This window comes from Benincasa hispida, chromosome 8 (assembly GCF_009727055.1).
Source record: "Benincasa hispida cultivar B227 chromosome 8, ASM972705v1, whole genome shotgun sequence".
Classification (NCBI taxonomy): domain Eukaryota; kingdom Viridiplantae; phylum Streptophyta; class Magnoliopsida; order Cucurbitales; family Cucurbitaceae; genus Benincasa; species Benincasa hispida.
Window position 1 is genome coordinate 36,719,371 of NC_052356.1, and position 23,506 is coordinate 36,742,876.

The following is a 23,506-nucleotide window of genomic DNA, read 5'->3' on the forward strand; positions in this document are numbered from 1 at the left end:
GATTTAGAATCACTCCAAACGCACGAGTAAATTGGGAGAACTTCTCGTCCCAAATTTATGCATCCTCTTCAGACCTCACTGTCCAATGCGTCCTTTATGACTAACGCATGGATTTGGCTCCAACGCAAGATTTGCTCAACTTTCCCACTTTTTTTACAGTATTTATGAATTGTGATCTAAAAATGAAGTCTTTTGGCTCTATTTATAGGCGTCTAAACCTTCTCCAGAGTTGACACCACTTACTTGGTTGCATGGCCAAGTGTCTCCTTCTCACCCCATCAATGCAATGTTGTGATCATCACAAGCTAAGTTTCTTCCTCTTATGTAGCCAACGCATGAGCTTCCAATCAGATGCCACCACCTCAAATTCTTAAGGCTTAAGGCTTTCCTTCGAAGAAGACACATGGTTTTGATGATGTTCTCCTGATGATCTCATCCCTTGTATGCATCCACTCTTGGATGTACAACACATAATCCATACTCAATGCATAGCCTATCATCAACGCATAGCAAGCCAATTCACTATCATTACAATTCAACTTAGCCATCGCAAGGAGCTAACCATCACCAACACATAGGGTGACCGTCCATCCTCGACGCATGGTTCACTAGGTAGCATCGCACGACTTGCTTGGCACGGGCGCATTGTGCTGGCCACCAACGCATGGGCGTGCTTGGCCACATGGGCATGGNTGGGCGTGCTGCTTCGACGCATGGGCGTGCGGTGTATGCTGGCCATCGCTCACTCGCTCGGCCGCATGGGCGTGCTTGGCCACATGGGCTACGCGCTTAGCTACATGGTAGGGCACCTCGACGCACGGCATAGCTGCTCATCGGGACGCTCACCACATGAGCATGGCCACTCGACAGGGCGCTCAATTCATGGCTGCTCAATGCATAGCAGGGGCGTCTGGCCGAGGCTGCTCGATGGATTGCAAGGGCACTGGCCGAGGCTACTCGACGCATTGCATGGGCACTGGCCGAGGCTGCTCGACGCATTGCATGAATGCTAGCTGAGGCTGCTCGACACATTGCATGGGCGTTAGTCGAGGCTGCTCGACGCATGGTTGGGCATTTGGCCGAGGTTGCTCGACGCATGCCACCCTCCAGCCCTCGTGCCATCTCAATGCCTCACTTCAATTTTTCTTCCTTCCCCAACGCATCCATTGCATCCATCATCCAACGCATCCAATGCATCCAACGCATGCAATGCATCCATCATCCAACGCATCCAACGCATCCAACATCCAATGCATCATCCAACGCATCCATCATCCAATGCATCCAACGCATCCATCATCCAACACGTCCAATGCATCAATACCACCCTTCCAACATCAACACACAAAATTTATACTTAGCCAAATTTCCAAATTTTCCCAAAAGTTAAACTTCCAAATTTCCTCTTTTCTTCAAATCTTCACTTTTTCCTCTACCATTCCACATTAGTTTCCACATCAACCTACTCATCACACTAGTCTTAATAAGGAACATACTCAAGTAGAGAAATTAGGATTCGGGGTTCACACCAGATGCATGCGATGAGTATTTGATGCAAAAAATATCTTTTTATTCCTAAAGGTAATCTCTTATTGTTTTATGAGGTCTAAATATTTTGCTCTTTCAAGCATAGATTCATTCTATTTTGAAACATCTTTCGACTTATTCAAATAGTTTATAAAGCATACATAAAACAAGATGAACACACGATTAAGCTTTACTTAGTTCATGTCAGTTGCAATGTTTCTCAACCCAATAAGAAATTAGTTGCTCATGGTAGAAAGTGAAGAGATAGATAAACAAAATACTATATATGCATTCATATTGTTAAAAGAAGTTTCTCAATGTTTTACACAATATAAATGACAACAATAGCAGAAGAAAGATAGAAATAGAATATCAAGTCATGGGGTGCAATTCTTTGCTCCTTCCGGCTCTATAGATGACTGCTTTGCTAGATTGTCCTAAAGGTGAAGTCTCCCCTAGGTTTTCAGAAATTATGTAAAGTTTCCTCTAATGTCTTCACTCCCTTTGCATGGATGTCTCATGCATATTTATAGGCATCAAAGGGCAGCTTCATCGCCCTATGTGTCACGTCACATTGTATCTAATGAAGCTATGTGTTCCCACCATATGAATCCAATTTTGGTGTCGGGAATTTTCTTCTGCGGTGACATCTTGTGATCGCATGAATAGATTTCTACATCCATAAATCACAATTTTTTTATCTTTTAGATTATGAGACTGAGTTTATAAGCGATTGCATAATATAATTAAGTCCAAGATTTTCTATTTCAAGTTGTCGCATTTTCCATGATTTTTCCTAATTGTTTTAGGGAAAATAGATACAATAACTTGTTTTTTTACAAGTTATCAAAAAGGTTATACTTCCACCACCAACACACTTTGGAATCACATCTAATATGCCTTGGTATTTGATGACATGCAGGAATGCATGTCATCTTAGGCCTTTTACTTAGAATTATGAAGGTTGTTAGGCAGAATATGTGGCAATCATGATAGGAATTCACGAGAAAATGAGCTTGCGTCGATCAGCATGTCGAATCTCAGCTAACCCATTCTTTTGCGTTAATTGTGTATTCAATGTTCTATTTTTGTAGCTAATGCAGGAAATGAACGCAAACGCAGAAACCAAACCACCACATAGACGACCGCATGCGGAGAAACTCTCCACTGCAAGGCAAACGTATTAGATCAACGTATGGGTGTTGTGATGATCAGCCACATGCGTTCATCGCATGGGAATTGCGCTCGTTAGGCGATTACAATCATCATGTAGATTTGTGGTATTAAGCGAATGCGGCCATTGAATGATTGCAGCTGCACGACAATGAAAACTAATGGGATCAACGCAAGGTAGGTGGAATGAACGCATCAACATATCTACCTCGAGAAAATCCAAAAGATGATGTTGACATTTCACCTACCACACCGTTAGTGGCAGAGTTTCAGAAAGGATGAACGCGTCAAAAGTCAGATTCAGAGCAGTCCAATTAATGTTGTCGGTGAATCAAGCTCTATAAATAAAGGTCGATGAGCTGAAATTCAAATCATCTGGAGATTATCCCTCAATCGAGGATTTTCCCCGCGATCCAGACAAACGCGTGAGAAGACGCTTGAGAGTTCTTCACCTCCTTCATCCATTTCGAGTGACAACCGGAGCCTTTGACCAGAGGTAGATCTCGAGAGAGTCAGCTCCCCTGCCCATCCATGGCACCACCGACAGCCTTGACGCACATCCGCTGGGAGCGAATCTTTGCTTCCAGCCGGTCATTTCCTTTTCCTTTCTTTTCTCATATTGTATTGTATGACATTTTGGAATTAAGGAATTAATACAATCTTTTTTCAATGCATTTCTCTGTTCCTTCTACTCCATCTCCATCTTCTTTACCTAGCATCTTTACTTTCATTGCAACACTTAGTGGGAGTGCTTAGGTATTGCATACTTAGTCATGTGGATTAGGAATATGAAGCATGTAGTAACCCACCGAGAGGTGTGCGTTGCGCGAGTGTGTGAGTAACCTTATTTGCTTAGTGTGAAGTTGCTGCAACGTCTGTCTATAGGCTAATGCATTGCTTGTCTATGAGTAAAGTCAACAACAATCAATTGCCCGGGAGGGTAGACGCATTAAGCAAGGTATGCATTGTTCACTAAGGATAGTAACAACATTGCGTCAACCAAGTTCATGCGTTTGTCTTGTTTTATGTTGTGCCCAACACCCCTTTAGAGCTACTCGAGAAAGAGTCTAAAGAAAGAACCTAATGACTCAAGAGAGCTAGGTTAGAATCTAGACCCCAGAGAGCAAGATTAGATCGGCATAAGCAAGAGATAGGGACTTAGAGATAAGCTCTATTTGTCAACACAACATCGCATGCACCCTAGGAATAGGTATGATATTATGTGGTCACATATTTGTGTGTATGTCATTTTGTGACTTAGTGCATATATCGCATGCGTTCTAGGAATAGAAGTTGTAGCATTCACACCGAGAGGTGGTTTACTATTGTATGTGTGTTACATGATCGCATTGGCTTATGTTGACTAGGGTTGCCCTCGCAGTCTTTTATCTATTTTCCCACACATTTATTTCATGTCAAGGTTTTTCGTATCTCTACCTTTCATGCATATTCTCATTACGTTGTTTGTTAGATAGGAGTAGGCGTAGGATTAATTTAACAACATCCCCTCCATCCTTTTATTTATACCATCGCATGCACATCACCGCAAACATATATCTACAAGTCCCTGTTTTCGACCTCGGATTACCCGAGAAACTTGCATTGGAATTATACATGGTTCCATCGCAAGAAAACTTGTGGCAGGATGCATGGTCATCGCATACATTCATTGACGCAATATCATTCCAATGCATGGCCATCGACGCATGACTATCAATGCATATCTTAGGAACAAACATCACATAATGCGTCCACGGGATTTTGGTTGTCGAGTAAAATTGACTTCTAATTTCCCACCATCAAGTTTTTGGTGATAACATGCAAAAATGCATGTCATTTGTATTTATCCCTTTAGGCATTGCTAAATTTTCCAATGTGAGACAAAAATCTCTCCCTCCCTTAACTTTTGCTATGGGCCTAGGCCCAAAAGTCATTTCCATCAATCCCCTATAAGTGACCGTTATGGAAAAGCTAACAAATAAAACAAAAAATAAAATAATTTGAAGAAACTGTTCTGAGTAAATAAAGGACATCAAACTTAAACACCAATATCTAACGATTTAAATTGACGCATAGTAAAGCAGAGCAACAACCTTGTTAGAGAGAATGAGTTACCTCTTAAACTTTCAATAACATTGATTGAGTCACTCGTAACACGTTTTACTCCTAGTCATTTTTTTTATTCTGTGATATAGAGTGTGTTTTTTATGGCCATGCACATAAACTTGGGGTCACCATGCAAGGTTTTGAAAGAGACCTTTAAACTTTTTCATAGAATGAGACCACACCTTCAATATCACGTCAGATGCTTCATCAAGTTTGTTAGAAACAAACCACTCATGATTGAGCTATGAAGACGTTGTCATCTAGTCTGTGTCAGGACCATCTTCATCAAGTCTGTCAAGGAAAACTACTCAAATACTAAGCTATGAAGATTTCATCATTATCCATTAAGTCCATATCAAGACCACCTGAAGAAAAGGTTATGGATGATTAAAAGATTTTAGTATTATCCATCAAGTCCTTCCTAGGACCACTCTCACAACGGGCTATGGACCATAAAGTCCATCACAATAAACCACTCAAAAAAAGGGCTATAGACCATCAAGTCTATTGCAATAGATCACCCAGACAAAGGGCTATGGATCACTATAAGGGTTTAATCTCCATGTTCACTAAGGATTTTAAAATTATTTTTCTTGTTAGGCCTTTGGTTAAAGGATCAGCCAAATTCTTCTCAGACCTCACATATTCCAGGGAAATAACTCATCCCTTTAACAATTGTTTCACAGTTCCATGTTTAAGACGTATATGTCTCCGTCATTATATATACTATTCTTGACAATACCTATGGTAGCCTATGAATCACAGTGTACAGAGACTAGTACCGATTCCCCCCACAATGGTACATCCCCTATTAGACTTCTAAATCATTCAACCTCTTGTTTTGCTAATTCTTGAGCAATAAATTTAGATTCCATGGTGGATCTAACATGCAAGTCTGTTTTATAGACTTCCACGATATTGCTCCTTCTTCGAGTAGAAATATATATCCAATAGTAGAACTGACCTCGTCATTGTCAGTTACCCAGTTTGCATTACAATAACCTTCTAATACAATAGGGAAATTGTTGAAATGCAAACAATAGTCTATTGTGACTTTAAGATATCTCAACAGATGATGAAGAGCACCCCAATGATCCTTATCAAGATTATGTGTATGTCTACTCAATCTACTCTCAACATATGCAATATTAGGTCTAGTATAGTTCATTAGAAACATAACACTACCTATGATCTTTGCATATTCAGACTAAGACACACTATCTCCTTTATTTTTCTTAATATTTACACTTGTATCATAAGGAGTTCTTACAGGATCATCAAAATAGTCAAATCTCTTTAATAATTTTTCAATGTAGCGTGATTGACACAGAGAAAATCCATTTTCAGTTTTTCTTATTTTAACACCAAGTATTATGTCAGCTTCCCCAAAATCTTTCATTTCAAAATGCAACGATAATAACAACTTGGTATTACTTATTGTCTCTATGTTTGTTCCAAAGATAAACATATCATCAACATACAAACATATAATCACACACTCGGCTCTAAACAACTTTGAATAAACATACATATCAAAGGAGTTTACCTTAAACCCATTGTTTATTAAAGTGTCATTGAATTTTTCATACCATTGTTTGGGAGCTTGCTTAAGACCATAAAGAGATTTTTTAAGTTTACATACTTTATTTTCCTAACCGACAACTATAAAGCCTTCAGGTTGTATCATATAAATCTCTTCTTCTAGATCACCATTGAGGAATGTTGTTTTTATATCCATTTGGTGAATTAGAAGTCCATAGAAGGTAGCTAGTGCAATCAATGCTCGAATTGTAGCTATCTTTGTTACAGGGAAATATGTGTCAAAGTAGTCAATACCTTGTTTTTGTGTATACCCAACTACTACTAATCTAGCATTGTATCTTTCAATTGAGCCATCTAGCCTAACTTTCTTTTTGAAAATCCACTTGCACTTAATATGTTTACTTTCTTTAAGGATATCTACTAAGTCTCAAGTTTAGTTCATGGTTAGAGAATCCAACTCACTCTTAATGACTTCCTTCCATAAGCTAAAGTCTACAAAACTTAAGCCTTCTTGATAAGTTTTAGGATCCTTATCTATTACATACATATATGCAAACTGACAGACAGTATCATTTGGCTCTCAACTAAAAAAGTAGTAAAAAAATTTAGGACCAAAATTTTTCTCAGTTCTCTATGTCTTACTTCTTCTAGGTTCTATATCATGCATTATATCTGAAGTGCTAACATCTTTGATTTCAGACATACTACCAGAAGCTATATTATTTCTTGTTTCATGCATACTATTAGACGAAGAAGGTATATAAACAGATACATTCTCGTAATTAGACATTCTAATAGATTCAACTTTTCCCTTTTCAATGGAAAAACATACTCAAAGAATTCTGCATCCCTATGTTCACATATGGATCTATCATTTAAGCACATAACTCAATATGCTAGAGCATAACCAATAAACACACAATCAAAAGTTTTAGATCTTACTATAGGCTTCTTGAATGCAGGATATGGTACCTTAGCCAAACATCCCCACACCCTCATGTAAGTGAGATTAGGTGCATAGCCTTTCCAAAGTTCGTAAGGTTTCTTATTTTTTTTTTGTGAGGTATCTTGTTAAGAATAAAACAGGTAGAAAGCACAACTTCCCCCCACATATTATAAGACAATCCAAAACTTAATAACATAGCATTCATCATTTCTTTAAGAGTTCTATTTTTACATTATGCTATATCATTTTGTTGTGGTGATTAAGGTGTAGTAAATTCATGAATAATGTCATTTGATTCACAAAATTCTTTAGGGGAATTATCCCTGTATTCACCACCTCTATTTGACTTTAACCTTTTAATCTTCTTATCTAATTGATTCTATACTTCTGCTTTATATTTCAAAAATATACTACCAGTTTCATCTTTTGTTTATAAAAGATAGATTTTAGTATATATACAAAAATCATCAACAAAAGATATGTAGTAATTTTTTTCGCCTTTATTTGTGGTGTTTTTGAAATCAGCTAAATCAGAATGAATCAATTCAAACAATTTTATACATCTAGATGTGACAAGTTTTAAAGGTTTCTTGATAAATTTTATTTCTACACAAACAGGACATTTACTAGTTTCATGTGTTTCAGATGCATTAATCAGTTTTAATTCCTTAAGTTTATTAACCGATGCAATATTCACATGACCTAGTCTACCATGCCACATATCAAGAGACTCAACTATGTAAGCAGAATTAGAAGCACTTGTATTCATCATATTCGCAACAGGGATAGTATTCAATACAAAAAGGCCATCAGCCAGACACTCCTTAACAACAAAATCTCTATTTTTTGTGAGGACAACCTTGCCAGCTTCTAGCACTACTATCGTGGCAGAGTTACCTATGAACATACACTCTCTGTTAGTAGTGTCCTCACACACTCTCTGTTAGTAGTGTCCTCGTAGTCATGGAAGAGTTCTTGGTTTGAGTAGAAATGTCTCAAAGCTCCAGTATCAAGTATCCACTCAGTTTTGTTTTCCACCAAGTTGGCTCCCACAACAGCAACTATTACATCATCTTGTTCAGCAAGATTAACTTGTGGTGTGGATCGCTAAAGGGGTTGGCTCCCCAACAAAAACTATTATGTCATCTTGTTCAGCAAGATTAACTTATGATGTGGGTAGGCATTAGTCACCTTGTTGGTATCAACCGACGCTTCTGTTGAAATAAAAATTTAGTTCTTTTTCACATAAGCATGATTAACTTTTGCTATGGGTCTAAGCCTAAAAGTCATTTTCGACACACCCGATAAGTCTCTTTAATACTACACTTATCATCACTATGTATACAACAATAACAATTATCAATTACTTAAATTATAAGAATCAATATTAGAAATCAAAATGATTTCTAACATGAGCATCTTGAGCATCTAAATCTAAGCTATGTCTTTTCTATTACTTTAAATTTGTGGGCCTTTTATATAGTTTCCTCTCCTTATATTTCTCACATAACTCTAATCGAACAATCTTTTTCAGAAAAAAAGAAAGGGATTGGGGATGAACACAAAAGAGGAAAAACAAACAATGATCCTATGGCACCATTTATTCCTTGAAAACTTTCGTCTTTGAAAATGAAAATTTGTCTTCTTTGCTCAATCAATTGTTATCTTTGTCAATCATATTTGACAAAGATGAAAATTAAATTGTTATTATTATTACTATTATTATTTTTTTACAATTCATTGTTGTGTTTGTGTCACATCCGTTTTTACCATTTATTGTCAGATCATCTTTTATTTGTCTTCATATCAACAAGAAAGTTAACTCTAACGGTTGGTTGAAACACATTTTTAAAGGTTATAGGTTAAAAAAGAAACTTTGAAATGATATTAGGAAAGTTCATTGACATATTTGAAACTTATCATCCTTATACCAACGTGTATTAATTACTATTTTTACTGCACACCATCGCTTCACATTTATCTTTGGTATTAACAAACAAACAAACAAAAAAAATTGACAGAAAAGTTATTTTTGGAAAAAAATTAAATACATATAAGAGTAAACATTTGAAACACATCCAGCATTTTTTATAGTCTATACCTATATTTTATTTTCTGAAATTTCTCGGGGTTGCAAGTTTTAGGCTTTTTAGAGAGAAAAATCAATTTATATCCCTACTTTTAAGATTGTATCATTTCAAACTTTAGACTAATGATTGAATCAATTTAAATCTTTAAGATCTCGTTTGATAATCATTTGATTTTTTTTTTTTAATTAAGTCTATTTTATGCACATTTCTTACCATGATTTTGAATTCTTAGCCAAATTCCAAAAACAAAATAACTTTTTGAAAGCTACTTTTTTTAGTTCTCAAAATTTGGCTTGATTTTTTAAACCATAATAAAAGAAGAAATTTGGAGGTAGAAATAGTGTCATAGATTTAATTTTCAAAAACAAAAACAAAAAAAAACAAAACAAAATGATTATCCAGGATCTAAAATCTCAAAAATCAATTAGTTATATCCTTCCCTGGAATTTTATTTTAAAATTGTTATTGTATAATCCCTACATGCAATTAAGACTTCTATAAATGTAGGGATACTGTTGGAAAGAAAATACTAAAATCAAATATGAATATTTGGACTTTTAATTAATTTGAGTGAGGTTTTCATCATCTAGTCTACTTCTATTTCTCTCCACTTGTTTATAAATAAATACGTGCTCGTCTTTCTTGCTAATTTAACTAGATTATCGAGAGAAAAATAATTTCATTTAAGTGATTTTGAGTTAATTTTAATGAGATCAAGTAAAAATAGTTATAAAATGCTAATGAAGGCCGATGGTCTAAATAGATTTACTAATGAAAGTTTGATACAACTTCTAAATTATGAGTAGATTGATTAAATTGATTTTTTTTTCTAGATATTAGATTATCTATTATACATAAGAAAATTAGGATGAAAGTGAAGGAAAATTAATAATAGAAAAAGAAATAAAAATTCAACAATAATAAAATTGAGTCAGTTGGTTAGTTTTGACTAATTAGTTGAATCTGACCAATTTCAATAAGTTCTCCAATAATTGTTTTTCTAAAGTAGTGTAGATGTCACTCTCCCTTAAAAACATCATTTTTCACGTTAGCAATTTTCTTATAATTATCCATTTGTAATTTAAATAATTTGAGAGATATATAACATAATCTTTCTTATATTCTTTTTGTAGTATTAATTAAACCACACATGTATATATGTCAGTTTGAAGTATATATGAAATTAATTTCCCCATTCAAAGGGTTGAAATGAGGGAAGAAATTATTTATAAAAAGAGAAAAAAAAAAAAAAAAAAAAAAAAAAAGGGTCCATGCATTGTCTACCCTACCACCCCATCCCTAAACTTATAGACAAAGACAGAGACATAGATGGATGTGTACAATGTTAAAAATTGAAAGGAATAGACTTTTCAAGTCACTGTCTGTCTCTCACAAACACCCACCCCTTCCCTTCCCATCAAAATACCCACCTCAACTTTGTCATTTTTAGTTTATACCCCTTCACAAACCTCCTCCAATACAAATCCATCTCCTCTCTCAATTTCTTCTTTCCACGAGTGATGTCAAGATTTAAACATTTGATCTTTAAAAGGTCGTTGATGTCTTAACTAGTTTCAAGTTATGTTGTATCCTAAATAATGTATTATAAAGCAACAAACTTTACCTACATTTTGTGTATTTTGGTGTAACTTAATTGGTTAAGGTATATGCTATTCTTGATTAAGTAGTAGTCAAGGTCATACCATGAGATCTCAATTAGGTTGACATCTCTTTAACATCCTCATCATACCCGAGTCTAAATTCCATTGATTGAGAAATAAGAGTACAAGGGGAGCAAGATAGTAACTCGAAATACAAAAGAGCAAGTAGGAGAGACTAGGAAAATAGTGATACTCATAATTACAAAATAGATAAAAATTTGTACATCATGAAACAGAGTGATAAATGATATCATCCCACAAGTAATAGTCTAAAGTTGAGCTATGGAGAATAATGTTGTAATTACAAGAGGACTTAGACCTAATCTTAAAAAAGTCATTGATGTCTTAACCAGTTAATCTACAAGCATCCTATCTTAAGTTATATTATAAAACAATGTTTCTTTAATCATATCTTTTGCAGATTTAAATATTATTTAACTAGTTAAGATATATGTTATCCTCTATTATGTCGTAGTTCAAGTCTTGAATATACTAAAGAAGAAAAAGAAAAGAAAAAAAGAAAGAAAAGTTTTACTACCTTTCTCAATAGGAAACTGAATAGCAACTCCATTATCATTATCTACAAGAATTTGAATCCTTTCGCCCAATATGTTGCCTTTGTCAAAAAGGAAACAAAAAGGGGGGAAAACATTACCTATAGGCTAGGGAAACTGGAGACTTTCTTATACTGGAAGAAGACAGTTTCAAATTTATTCCCCTACTATTGATTGATCATGACAAACAGTAAAGGGCTTATAGCTTTGGTTATCAAATCACATTGAAATTGATATGTTCATACCAAAATTCAATGAATTTGGGGTTTTTTTTGGATATAAACCAAAATGAATTGAGAAAATGTTTGAATGATAAGGCAAATATGCACATGCAGATGTTTGAGTCATTTTTTTTTCCCTTTCAAATTTTATAAGTCTTATGACTTGACAGAATTGATTAATCACATGCTTGCTTGCTAAATTAAAAGCAATAATAATAATAATATTTGCTAACAATCGAAAGAATATTGTGTTTAATTTGTTGCCTTAATATCCACTCACTTCAATTTCTAATCAGCCAAAAAGCTTTCTTTTTTAAAAGAAATTAATTGGTTGAGAAAAGTCCCTTCAAATATCAAAGATGAAGTTGTAAAATGACATTCAACTTTAACCAAAATGATGAAACTAAAGCAGTGTGAAGTGATGTTGAAAGCACACACAGTACAAAAGTGTGTCCATCCACCATTGGCAGCCCAAGAAGAAAACAAAAGTTTCACATGTATGCTATTAAAAATTTTAAAAGAATACCAAAACATTATCATAAAAAACAAACTCACAACAGCTATAGGGTTTTTTTAATTTTAGGTCAGCTTAATTCAAGTAAAAAATTCACTGGCAATTTTTTTTTTTTTTTTTAATAATAAAGTTGTGCTATATGATTGGATTTCTGTGGGCCTTAAGAAGGAGTGATATAATATTTCTTTTCATAAATGATTGCTTCAAAGATAAGGTAACTTCCATTTATATATGAGGTCATGGTTTGATCAATGCAGGCCCCATAAATTTATTTGTTCATATAAATGGGGTTTCTGTCTTTAATTATTAGTTGATCCAGGTAGCTTTGTTTCAATTTAGTAGCCCTCTAAGCTTTAAAATGATAATGGACTTCATATTTCATAGTATTGAATGGAAGTGGATTAATCATATACTAATGTGCATATTAAAGAACCAATTCTACACATGGCTTGACGTTAAAATCAAAGTATAAGATCAAAATTAAATACATTTCATATATTGCACAAAATTAAAACAACGAATTGTTTCATGTTACTCTACTTAATTTATTTTCTTTGAACAAAAAAACGTAATGATGAAGGAATCAGTAGATATACCCGAATATCTCAATTAAGTTGATACATTCTTAACACCGACCCTCATCTCATACCTCAGGCCCAGAATGAATTTATTACTAAAAAACGATAGGAAGATGAAAGAGTATAATTTAAGTCTTTGACATATTGATAATAGATCTCAACTAAGCTATATACAATCTATTGTTGTTAAAACTAACACTACTACAATTAAGAGATACTGGATTTAGCAATGATATTAAAACGTTGTTAAAGCCACGGTGAATATAGGTTCAATAGGATAATATGAAGCAAAATTAGAATCTATTGTCGTAATGTTACGCCTTAAGGTACTTTGGAGTGGGGTGTGTTAGATGATCATTTCCTTATATTTGGTAATTGGTGAGAGACTAAAAATAAGAACAATGAGGATCTAAAGAATAAGGAGACAGAGGGGTGAAGAAATTGGTCATTGTTGACAATACAACACTAAACTGCAGTGTTTTACTTTTGCTTTTGTCTTTTCTTTTCAATCACAAATAGTCATTTCTATTCAAAGAAGAGACTTTACACAAAGGAAAAAAAAGAAGAAGAAGAAGAAGAAGAAGAAGAAGAAGAAGAAGAAGAAGAAGAACAGAAAGCAAAATAGGAGAAATCTCAATAATACACAATTTTAATTACAAATAATCTCTGAATTATATTCTTCAAAGCACAATAACAACAAATTTGATTTTGTAACATCAATAACAAAAATATATGAAAAGGGTATATAAATTTGAAAATTAATAATATTGGGTGTAATATTATTATTATATATTGAAGAAGAAAAATTGAAGCATGTTTTATGGAGGAGAGTACTCACAAACAACTTCAGATTCAACTTCTCTTCTATGGAAATTCCTGTGGCAACCACAAGCAGCACAAATGAGAGCTCCATGAGAGCCTTCTTCAGCAGTTGCTAGAAACTCAGTGCAGCCATCAACAGCATATCCACCAATATTTGCAGCATGATTCTTTTGGCACTCTCCATATCTGACCACATTTCTTACTCTTGAAGATGAACTACTATTTCTATTTCGATTACTGTTGTTATTATTTGATGATGATGATGATGATCCTCCATCTGATGATCTTTTCACTACTACTTGACGTTTCTTCATCATGATTATTAATCAAAACAAAACAAAAACCAACCCAAAAATCCTACCTTTTTGGTTCTGAGATGAAGATCTGAAATGGGTTTGTGAGAGTTTTGGGTTTGGATTTGATCTTCTTCTCACTCGTCAAGAACAAAAGGGGGAAAAGAAAGAAAGAAAAAGAAATGACAATGCCTTTATCTCTCTGTTTTGGCGTCCTATGATGAGCATTAACCCTAAACCCTACCTACCCTAAATACCTTTTATTTATAGGGCTTTACTAAAATAGTGCCAAACCATATGAGAATATATTTCCTTCTATCTTTATTCCCTTTTTTCCATCTTGGGTTCAAACCTTTTACTTAATTGGTTAGGAAAATAGATTAATATTTTGGAGCTGCACTTATCTTTATACATTCTTTTTTAATTTCATAGTAAAATATAGTTTAAAAAAATATTCTTCTTTGAATAAAAATATAATGTTTGCTGTGTGACAAATATTGATTAGATAATTAGTGGACTGCATAAAGATAAGTGTAGCCTCGAGATGCATCCATGAGAATATATTTCATTCTTTGAAAACAAAACATCAAAAGCATTTTATTGATAGTTCATAGAATACAAGGGAGAGACTAGATGAAATCCTTCCAATTAGATTAATAATTTCAAAACCAATTGACAACAAGAGGAATAACTCATCTATTTAATAAAGAGTATAAGACCTCTTTGGACCTTTTGATACCATATTAGATAACATGAAATTCCATCTTAAAACCAATTGACAATGAGAGAAGTAATCCATTTATTTTATAAAGAATGTCAAGTCCTTTAATCTTTTTCATGTGTGGGATACTCTCAATAGATTTAGTACACCAAATATTATATGAATTATTGAATTCGTTATTAATAAATAATCATTGGCTCTAGGCCAAAAAAACAAAAAGAGAAAGAAGTAAGGAAAAGGAAAATTGTTGTAACTCAACATTGCATACATGTATGGATATAATCTTTCTGTTTTGATAATTTAGAGAGTCAAAAATAAAATATACATGTTTTGATATATAATTTTTTTTTTTTCTTTAAAAAAGTTACTTTATATGAAGAGCATGACTTCGTATCCTAACTAAAAAAGAGTTTGAATTTAAAACACTAGAGGATGTTGTATCGATAATATATCAAAATTAGAGGAGGTAAAAAGAAGAAATGTACGTGATACCACTCGTTTAGTTAAAGAGTTAACAAGACGTGTTTTGAATAAAGTTATATTGTTGGTGATGTGAGACTATATTTGCATGCCAGACATAAAATAATAATGTAATAAAAAAGGAGAATAATAATAATTAATATATAGATTAGGAGAAAAAGGAGGTAAAGGAAGGGGTGCTACAAATTGATTTGGAAGGCAAAGATTGACACTCAACTTCATCTTGTCCACCAGTATCCACACAGCATATTACCAAAAAACACGCTGCAAACTTCCATTATCTTGCCTTTAAGTAAAATATATACCATTTTTCTAATGAATATATATTATAAAACTACCTGTATTCCATGCTGCTACGTGTTTTTGGGGTCTCTGTGTTTGGATATTATAAAATAAGTTTTGAAAGTGCCAAAGAGAAGAAGGGTTTGAAAGCAATTTTTTTAATTTATTTGACAAATAAATGACGGAAAGTATTTAAAAAATGTATCCGAAGATTAAACTTTGTCTTTTAACTTTATATTTTTGAAAAATCGTCCTAATAATAATCCAATTCCAACTCTCTTTTGTGGAAGACATTTGAACAAAATAATTGCAATTCCGCGTGTGTAGTACATCCATTACTTCTCTAGCGTCCTCACCTAAGTTTTTTATTAGATTCATATATATTTGATGAAAAAAGGAAGTGCTTTTTTGAGGTTTGAAATTTAATTTACTGATTATGAATAGAGAATCAAAATCCGAACAACTTAGCTGGAATGTTGTGTTATAAAATCAAGAGAGTGGGATATGAATCATACTTGAAAAGTAAAGCTCTTTCTTTTTACAACACTTCACTCAGGGCAGCTAAGAATGATTCCTATTACATAACATTATAATGATATAATCCCAAAATTAATATAAGGACGACCCACACATTGGCCCCCCCTCTCAATTTTAGTATCAAATCAAACACACACATTCTTTCAAAATACACCCTTCAAGTACTCAATCATATCCTACCCTTAAGCTTAAAATAGCAAAATAAATAAACCCAATATTCATATTCATATGTGTATATATATATATATATATAGAGAGAGAGAGAGAGAGGAGTTTGGTCTTTTGTCTATAAACCTTAAAATGGGAAAAAGAGAAAGTAGAGAGAAAAGAGTGGAAAGATGATTAGAATGATTGACTGTTGATATTGGGTGGGGTGAAGGATGGAAGATTTCTTTTTGTTAGGTTTGTGGAAAATTAAAAGTTAGGGTTTTGATAGTGAAAGAAGTGGGCTTCTTCAAATGAACCATCACTAGATACATTTTTATTTTCTTCTCATACCATCTCCACCATAATATATATTTCCAAACAAACACAATTAGTGAGGGATTTTTAAGCAATGATCTCAATGGTGTGCCAACATGTGCTTATTTGTCACTCTTATTAAAAGTGAAATGGGACAATCACACATGGTTGTCAATCAACAATTTGTCAACTCTTCAAATTATTATTACTAATAAAACCCCAATTTCTAATCTTTCTCATCTAATCTTTACACACTTAAACCATCATTCCTCTGCTTTATACATTATTATATCATTCACCATAAGGTTAAACTTTTTAATCACCAACCTCATAAGTCATAACCAAAAAACTTATATGTGGTTTTTTTTACCATATTTGGAAGAAATTAATGTTCTAATTTTAACGTTGATATTATAAATACTATGTCAATTAAGTTATGTTTTATTGTGATAGTTCATAAATAGTTATGTTAGTATTATTTGTGTTCTTTTCTGAAAAAAAAAAAAAACAAAAACATTGCAATTATGAAGAATGTTTCCTTACTCATGCATGAGAAAAATTAACAATATGGAGAGGCTTATGGATATCTGTGTGATAGTAATGATGAAATTATGCATCAGAGACAAATGTGAATGCAAAAAGATATAAAAATAATGTGTAAGAAACATGAGGAAAAGTGAAATCATGGCCAACATGAACATATGGGTGGTAATTAATTGATGTATATTTTTCCTTTTTTGAGATCAAGATTTAAATCCCTTTTGTGGTTATAACTCAAAACTCACTCATTTCAATGTTTAAAATTAAAGGTGTTTAAGCACAAGATTAACAACTAAAAAAATATTTTAAAATTCAAGAATTTCAAAAATAAAAAAAAACTCTAACTTTCTTGTTATTTTTCTTTCAAAGCCTATCTTTTGAAGGTTCACTCAACTTTATCTTACGAAGTATTTAAATCTCAAATTAAACTACATTAACAAATACGACAAAATATTTGTTAAAAAAAACTTTGCAGTTGATAAATAATATAACTTTTAGGACTTTTCGCAAATTTAGTAAAATAAGTTTTAAAAATAAGGTCCATCTTGCAAAAATGGTAGAGAACAAATTCGGCTCATGAAGTGTAAAAACTGTATAGATACATCTGATACACACTTGATACACACGATACAATTGATATACTTGATATATTACTAATATACACTTTACACTTCATACACTAAAAAGTGTCATATCTACAAAATGGGAAAAGTGTATGACACACTTTAAATATCTTATTCTTAAATTGTCAATTGTCCCCCCTGTAATTTTCCTAACTTTTAATATATTTTTAATATGTAAATAAATTACGTATGAATAGTAAGTAATACATGTAAATCTTGAATTAGCAAAAAGAAGAGATGTATATATATACACATATACTTATAAATATGTATTTTAAAAAGGAATGAAATAGGGAATATGCAATATATATTGATGGGAAGGCGAAAGAATAAAATAGAGAGAGATGAAAAAGAAAGGAAAAAAAAAAACGACAACTCCATAAACTCAATCTCCAAGGCAGGGAGTTGTCTAAGAATATTTAAGCTTTTGTTTGTGGAAAATTAAATAATAAAAAATGGTTTGAATATAGATATTTGAAAAATGGAAAATGAAGAAGGGCAAAGATTATATTATTTGGGAGAACTTTAAGGTAAAAAGGTTATGGTCTTGTCGTTGTTTGGTTTATGAAGATCAATTTTGAAACATTCACCACTTCCATATATTTATTTCCATATGAGGAATAATAATGCTTTATTGCCCACTTTTTTCGATTTCATTTCCCCTTTCACATATAACACGGCCCGGACTTTGTGGTAACATAACAACATTCCTTTAATTAACTTCCTCCATCTTTTAATTTCTTCCTTTTTATATACTTAAAGAATATTATATTAATTAATTATTTCAACTACTTATATTACTTTTAAATACCACTTTCCCATTCATTATTTTTTTTTAGAAAGATACGAGAGTCCGGTTAATAAATGTAGTGGAATATCTCAATTAGATTCGACATATTTGTTGCATCCTCATCCTATTCAACTTCTCATTTATTAATAGATCAATAAGTATAAAAGAAGGGAGATGGGCCAGAGAGAAGCCTCACAGATTGCAAGGAGCGTTAAAAATTACATATATGAGATGGTGTATGCACAGCCAACTTAACCTATAGACGAGTGAGGCAATCTTCTAAAGCCCCAATTTTAGAAAGACCTCGTTTTTTGCATATATATAATATGGGATTTTTTTAAATATAAAAAATATTTAAAAATATTTATATTTTATAGCAAAAAGTTCTAAAAGTACAAAGCACTTCTGGAACATTTTGCTATAAAATGTAAATATTTTTGAAATTTTTCTATTTATAAAAATATTGGTATCTATTTAATTTAATTTTTAATGAAATTAAATTTAAAATATAAAATAATATACTTATTACTTTTCATAAAATTTTTCTTAAAAATACAAACTATTAAAAATAATGAATGGGCTCATTAACTCTCCCAATTTTAATTGTCTGACCTTTCAAATTTGTTAACCTTCTATCCATTTTATTCATAATTCCTTTTAAATTTCCTTAAAAATCTCAAACATTAATATAACTCCGTCAAAACTCTCATTAGTACGTTTCGGAGAGTTCAACACCTTTCATATTTCTTATTTATTTATTTTTAAAAAACACTAAAACCCTTCCAATTTCCTTCATAAATATATTATGTATGCTAGGTTAGATTCATTATAAGTTGAATTCTCACTCTCTCTAAATCTCTCACAACTCTAAGATTTTCATTGATATTTTGTATGGCCTCATGAGTTTAAGTTTGATTATCAATTGCTAGAGCATAAATCATTTCCTCAACTCAATTCGGCTGCTACAAAGTTTTCGGTTTTTTCGTTCAAATTCTTTTACTTTTTGTTTTAAAAAAAAATATTTCATATTATTAATTGTCCAATACCTTAACATCTAAGATTTATTCATATTTGCATACTTAGAATATCAATACGTCTACTAGAAAATATGAATTTGGACATGAAAAGCTCAAGAAGAATAAAAGAGTAGAAAATTGATTGAATCTCAAAAAGTTGCTCTCGATAAATTTATTATTGGAAATAAAAGTAACAAAACTGATGAAATGATAGGTATAGACAAACCGAAAGATGAAATGAAAATAGTGGACAATTATATGGTTGAAAATGAAACATGTAATCAAATAAACTTGAATGAAACAAAACTAGAGAGCGGGAAGGAAAGTGAAAAAAGAGAACAATGATTATATTAGTAATGATAATGAGACATATATGGTGCATTCTAAATATAATATATATGATCTAGGAAGAGAAAAAAATATTGATTCTAAATTAATTGGCTTATTAGTAGAAAAAGGTCCCATTAGAGAAAATCATTTAATTTTTCCAAAATATGAAAATTCTATACATTTTCCTAATATTAATTAAAGTAATTGCAATTGGTAGCATTTTTAGGAATAATAACCAAGTGTATAACATCATTTAAAAAAATTGCAAATATAGTCAAGTCTATCAGTGATATAGACTTCTATCGTTGATAGACTTTTACCAGTGATATGGTCTATCACTGATAAACTCCTACCAATATATGGTCTATAGACTATTTAAATTTGATCATATTTGTCAATTTTTTTTTACATTATATTATATCTACTAATACTTTGGTTCTAATGTCTATATGTGTAACTATCCCTATTAATTATATTAAAAAATTATCTAATGGTGAAAGACACATGATAAAAATTGACTAGTTTACTCAAAGCATTTTGATAAAGCTTATTATTATTATTTTTTTTTTTGTAAGTTATTTTGCATTAAATCTAATACAGTTCATTTGACTAACGAAGAAGTTAATGATTGAAAAAATCTTAGTTCTCGGCTTAAAAGTCATGAAACTAGTAATGAACACATATTTAATCTGAATGTTTGGGTTGATTTACAAATTAGATTATTGAAAAATAAAATAATTGTCAAAAATATTCAATAATTAGTTAATAAAGAAAAATAATATTGAATAAAGTATTAACACGAATTATTATTATTGTTAAAAGTCTGCTAAAAATAATTTAACATTTTGAGGAAATAATGAAAAATTTTATCAAGAAAATAATGGAAATTTTTTAAGCTTAATTAAATTTATCCATTGAAAATTATATATATATTAATGAACTTAGATTATCAAAATTTAATACATAATTTTACATCTCAAAAAGCAAGAAAAATAAATTTTAGATAATATTTTCTACATAAAAGTCTCTCTATCAAAGTTTTGTCTAAAGCCTCATATGATCACTAACTACCCCTGGATGGATGAGCTATAATCTTTGAAGAGTTTTGATCAATGTGACTAATAGTCCATTCGAGGAGCAAATGTTTTCCCAAAGTTTAGTTTCACTATTACACAAGTCATTGAAGGTGTGATTGTTTCTTTTCAACCAAATAGTCGAGCAAACAGCAACTAAAGAATTGAAAATGATGTTCTTTTCTTGAAGATAACTTTAGACAACAAACAATTTTGCAAAGAGAGTGAAGGTACATTCTATTGTAGATATTGATCCCTAGCAGATTTTCAACATCCACAGGAGAAGTGTCACATTAAAGCAAATAAAAAGATGGTCAACGTTTTCTCCATCCTGTACAAAAGGACACCAATTAGGATTTAAAGAGATATTAGACAATCTCTTATATGTAGTACCATCATAGTGTTTAGACTTTTGTGAAAAATTTACATTCCACATTAAGATTTTCATGGAGAACCAGAATTCTCCAAGGCCTCTTGGCCAACATTGTCAACACGATCAACAAAATTATCTCTGAGGAAATCACTCGGCTCCGAGATAGCTGTAGCTGGTATCACCCTCAAGTTGTTTACGTGAAGCCAATTACTAAGTTTGCTCTTGAAGCAGTCTTCCGAATCCAATGGATCATCTTCTTTTTCACTTATTACAGAGTCCATACTGTCTTCCATGATTTCTGACTGAGTAGGGGAATATTGTATTTCTTTTGGAGAAATTTTACATGAGCTGGAAACCATAGTATCTAAAATTGGTGAAAGAGAGATCGGTGTTAGGGTTGATGCCATAAATCTCGTGGTCTTGTAGTTTATAAAATTGTATTTGTACAAAGCTATTATTTATTTAATAAAATAAGTATTATTTTATTTGACATTTAATTGCGTTAACCCAAAAACAATAAACTAATATTCAAGGTTATTAGATGTAACTTAAACATGTATATGTAAACATACAAGTGGATCATGTTTAAGTAATCATCTGAAAAATCTATAGTGGATGGATAATGTTGAGTATATTTTTCTTGTGACACTATGGATACAACCCGATTTATAGTTGTTACATTTGTTGTAAAGTGCTACAAATGATCCGATCTTGATCTTTCTATGGAGACATGAGAGCGGGATATCTTATACAAAGAGTTTGTTCAAGACCGAACCACAAAATGAATAGTTTCACTTTATAACACTATTGTTAGAAGAGACTTACATTTCACTAGGATGACCATAAGTGACTTGACCTTAATTCTGAGTAAGTTGTGAACTTCTGCCTATGAGATTGGTCCTTTTATCTACATGGATGAGAGTGGTTAGATTCGTCGACTCAATATGCCTACCATTTTATGAGGAGCTAGGAACACAGTTACACAAGAAGGAATTCACTTCTTCCTTATTGGTAGGGTAAGTAGATAAATTGGTCTCTTAAGAGCTGATTTTTTATTTTGAAAAATATGATGTCGTATCCTTTCTTGGCCCGAGAGGGGTTCAATTATAGTTAGACTATGACTAATTATTCATTAGAAGCAACAATGGTACTTAAAGAGTTAGATGTAACTATAAGAGTAAAATGGCAATTTTGACCCAGAAGTATTTATGAGCAATTTGTGTAGGGTCAACGTGTTGATTGATTATATCCAATGGACATAGAAATATATTTATAGTGTGAAGAAGAGTGCGGCTGTTAGTCTTTAGTGGAGCGACCGACAGTTAATGAAAGTTGATTAATTTAATTAAAGAATTTAACTAATTAATCAAGTATCATTGGAGTGTCAATCTATAGGTCCATAAGATTCCCTTGTTAGCTCAATAAGAATTATTGAGTATCAAATTAATTTTGGATTAATTTGAGTTGTTCAAATTAATTATATAAGATATAATTAATATAATATATATGATATATTATAATATAAAATTTTAATGAGAGAAATAAATATTTGAATTTCATTCAGATATTAATTATATGAATGTGATTCATATAAAAACTATATAATAAAATTAATATGAATACGATTCATATTAATACTAAATAATAAACTATAAGTTATATTATATAATATAAACTATAGATTATATGTTATATGTGCTATAACATATAGTTTAATATTAATATATATATTAAGTTAGTTAATATATATATATATTAATTATTAAAATTCAAATTATTTGAATTTTGAAAATTAAAAAATGGATGGGAGTTATTTTGATAACTTCCCTCAATTCTTTTTTCTCTCAATTACATGAAACATAAAGGGAGTTTTTTTTATTAAGTGAAACGGTTTCACAGACTTCTTGATCTTGATCATCTTCATCTTAAATCAAACTCTCTCTGTAGAAAATTCTCTCAGCCAAAATCTCTTCTCCCTTCACCAAAATTAAGCAAAAGAAGCCCACAGCTCTCTATTGATTCTCACCTTGAGAATAACGAGAAAGATTTTGTGGTGGTATTCCCTTTGTCACTGTTGTGTTTGTGGACTTACTGAGTATGTGAGAAGAAGTTCAAGTTCGTGCTGCAAATGAAGAGGAAGCGAGAAGACGGTTTTCAAGAGTTAATATTTCATTTCCCTTTTTCCTCTCTGTTTTCACAGTAGAAAAGTATGTTTTATTTGTTTCTTTATCCATGTTTCCATCCCTCTGAAT

At 31.9% G+C, this 23,506-nt stretch overlaps 1 protein-coding gene across 2 annotated transcripts; it reads right to left on the reverse strand.

Annotated features, from left to right (window-relative positions):
- Positions 1-8,056: 8,056 nt before the first annotated feature.
- On the reverse strand, positions 8,057-14,277 carry LOC120082822 (mini zinc finger protein 1-like). Of its 2 annotated transcripts, XM_039038150.1 has the most exons (3): positions 13,751-14,277; positions 11,584-11,661; positions 8,057-8,508 (listed from the first exon to the last, which is right to left on the reverse strand). In XM_039038150.1, the coding sequence occupies exons 1-3, from the start codon at positions 14,049-14,051 to the stop codon at positions 8,432-8,434; spliced, it is 456 nt and encodes a 151-aa protein (XP_038894078.1). In that variant the 5' UTR covers positions 14,052-14,277; the 3' UTR covers positions 8,057-8,431. The 2 variants fall into 2 exon arrangements, with proteins under 2 accessions (XP_038894078.1, XP_038894079.1); XM_039038151.1 differs by lacking the exon at positions 11,584-11,661 and having other exon boundaries at positions 13,751-14,274.
- Positions 14,278-23,506: the final 9,229 nt, after the last annotated feature.